Below are 2,435 nucleotides of genomic sequence, written 5' to 3'. Positions count from 1 at the left end.
ACCAATTTTATTAACTGACAACAAACCAATTTAATTAACTGACAACTAACCAATTTAATTAAATGACAACAAACCAATTTAATTAACTGACAGCAAACCAATTTAATTAACTGACAACAAACCAATTTAATTAACTGACAACTAACCAATTTAATTAACTGACAACAAACCAATTTAATTAACTGACAACAAACCAATTTAATTAACTGACAACAAACCAATTTAATTAACTGACAACAAACCAATTTAATTAAGTGACAGCAAACTTACATCTATTATTATTGTTGTTATTATTATTATTATTATTATTATTATTATTATTATTATCATTATTATTATTATTATTATTGTTGTTGTAATTATTATTATTCAACAGGATGTCAAGACACCCGTTATGGATGCTGTGATGATCGCCAAACAGCTGCACAGGGTGAATATAAAGCTTTATATATTTTTTCATGCATGCTTGTTATTGATGAGGAAGCTTGTTCATTAGGGATGGTGGATCCTCTTTACCATTTGTAGGAGAGTTTCCACTCACATTTAAATTAGAAACTGCTCCCTGACAAATTCCCTAAGTAACAACAATAAAAAAAAATTGCAGACTTAGATACTAAAACTGGAATTTATTCTGGAGGGGACAAATAAAGAACATGTAAAACAGGGTTTATTTCCCTTGGTTAAGGTTTTTCTCACACCGTCCCACAACACTACTGCAACACCATCCTAACAACACTGTCTCTGCCACTCACTCTACACAGATCTACAACACCCCACAATACTAGCACAACATCCTAACAACACCCCACAATAGGTGATAGGTGAAAATCCACACAGTAGAAGCAGTACTGTCTTGTATGTATTTTTTAATTATTTTTATAATTTATATATCTTTATTTTATTATAAATGCAAAACACCACTACAGAGGATCGATGTAAGCTTAACTCTTTCATTACCAATCTGGCTTAAACTGGATCTGGCTTAAACTGGATCTGGCTTAAACTGGATCTGGCTTAAACTGGATCTGGCTCTGTAGTACAAATGTCTTGTTTTCAAAAGTTCTAAATTAAAATCTTCCACCAAACCTTAGTCACAATTAATGTTCCTAACACTAGCTGAATGATAACTAAGTTATTTTACTAAATTTGTTATATTTAAAATTAATTGAAAGAAACACAGAGCATCTCAACAGAAATACAGTAACAAAAGGGTTAAATAATAAACCGTGATAGGTGAACCATGATATGACGAAGGATTATTGTACTAAATCTACAATAATCTAGGACAGTTGTAACTGCATCTCCTAAAAATCTTCTCGAATGCACATCATATGTAACTTCCAGTTATATACACCTGGAATTATTATTTTATTAAATAATAATTTGTTTCTTTCTTTTCATGTTTCTTCATGCAAGGTCCGGACAAGGAAGGATGTCCTGAAAGAACTTGTGCTGTTTCCAGATATGGCTGTTGTCCCGACGGAGTGGCATTTGCTCGAGGTCCCGAATATGAGGGTTGCCGAGTTGTACGAAGGGGTTGTGAAGCTACCCAATACGGTTGTTGTGAAGATGGTGTCACAGCCGCCAGTGGCCCCGATAGATATGGATGCCCAGAGAGAGGCTGTGCTGATTCCAGATTCGGCTGTTGCCCAGATGGAACCACGTTCGCCCGTGGTCCCGATTACAAGGGATGTCGTTTGGTACTAGGCGGATGTGCTGGTACACGATACGGATGTTGTGCTGATGGCGTAACAGCAGCCAGAGGCCAAGATAGACTTGGCTGTCCAGAGAGACAGACATGTAGCGATTCTCGATATGGATGCTGTCCTGATGGAGTACGATCTGCACATGGACCAAACTACCATGGATGCGAACCTCGTCACGTAACAGAAAGTAAATATAACTTCCGTCTTATCATACATGCATGTGTATAAGCCTCTGTGTCTGTATGTGTGTGTGTGTGTGTGTGTGTGTGTTCATTTGACTGTGGCCATGCTGGAATACCACCTTAAAGGGGTTTTTTCAGTTGAAGAAATAGGCCCCAGGACTCATTCTTTGTAAGTCTAGTATTCTCCTTCATTGGACACGAAACTCAGCTTGCAAAGACTTATTGGGGCAAGCGAAATCGTGATGGCACCTGTGCCCAGCGTCGCCTTTCTGGCACTTGTGCCCATGACATGTGTAAGGATTTTCGAGCGAGATCGTTGCCAGTGCCCCTGGACTGGCTCTTGTGTGGGTGGCACATAAAATACACCATTTTGAGCGTGGCTGTTGCCAGTACCGCCTGACTGGCCTTCGTGTCGGTGGCACGTAAAAGCACCCACTACACTCTCAGAGTGGTTGGCGTTAGGAAGGGCATCCAGCTGTAGAAACTCTGCCAGATCAGATTGGAGCCTGGTGTAGCCATCTGGTTTCACCAGTCCTCAGTCAAATCG

General features: G+C 39.1%; 1 protein-coding gene across 1 annotated transcript in view; it reads left to right on the top strand.

The window, feature by feature from the left end:
* The window catches only part of LOC106872908 (papilin), a 151,893-nt gene that overhangs the window by 24,773 nt on the left and 124,685 nt on the right, over positions 1–2,435 (top strand). Inside the window, exons 14-15 of the mRNA XM_052978120.1 lie at positions 377–430; positions 1,417–1,893. Coding sequence (XP_052834080.1) covers positions 377–430; positions 1,417–1,893 — 531 coding nt within the window. The remainder of the gene's footprint in view (positions 1–376; positions 431–1,416; positions 1,894–2,435) is intronic.

Source organism: Octopus bimaculoides, chromosome 30 (genome assembly GCF_001194135.2).
Source record: "Octopus bimaculoides isolate UCB-OBI-ISO-001 chromosome 30, ASM119413v2, whole genome shotgun sequence".
In the NCBI taxonomy this organism is placed as follows: domain Eukaryota; kingdom Metazoa; phylum Mollusca; class Cephalopoda; order Octopoda; family Octopodidae; genus Octopus; species Octopus bimaculoides.
The sequence above is the reverse complement of the archived record's forward strand: the minus strand, read 5'-3'. Positions and strand labels throughout refer to the sequence as shown.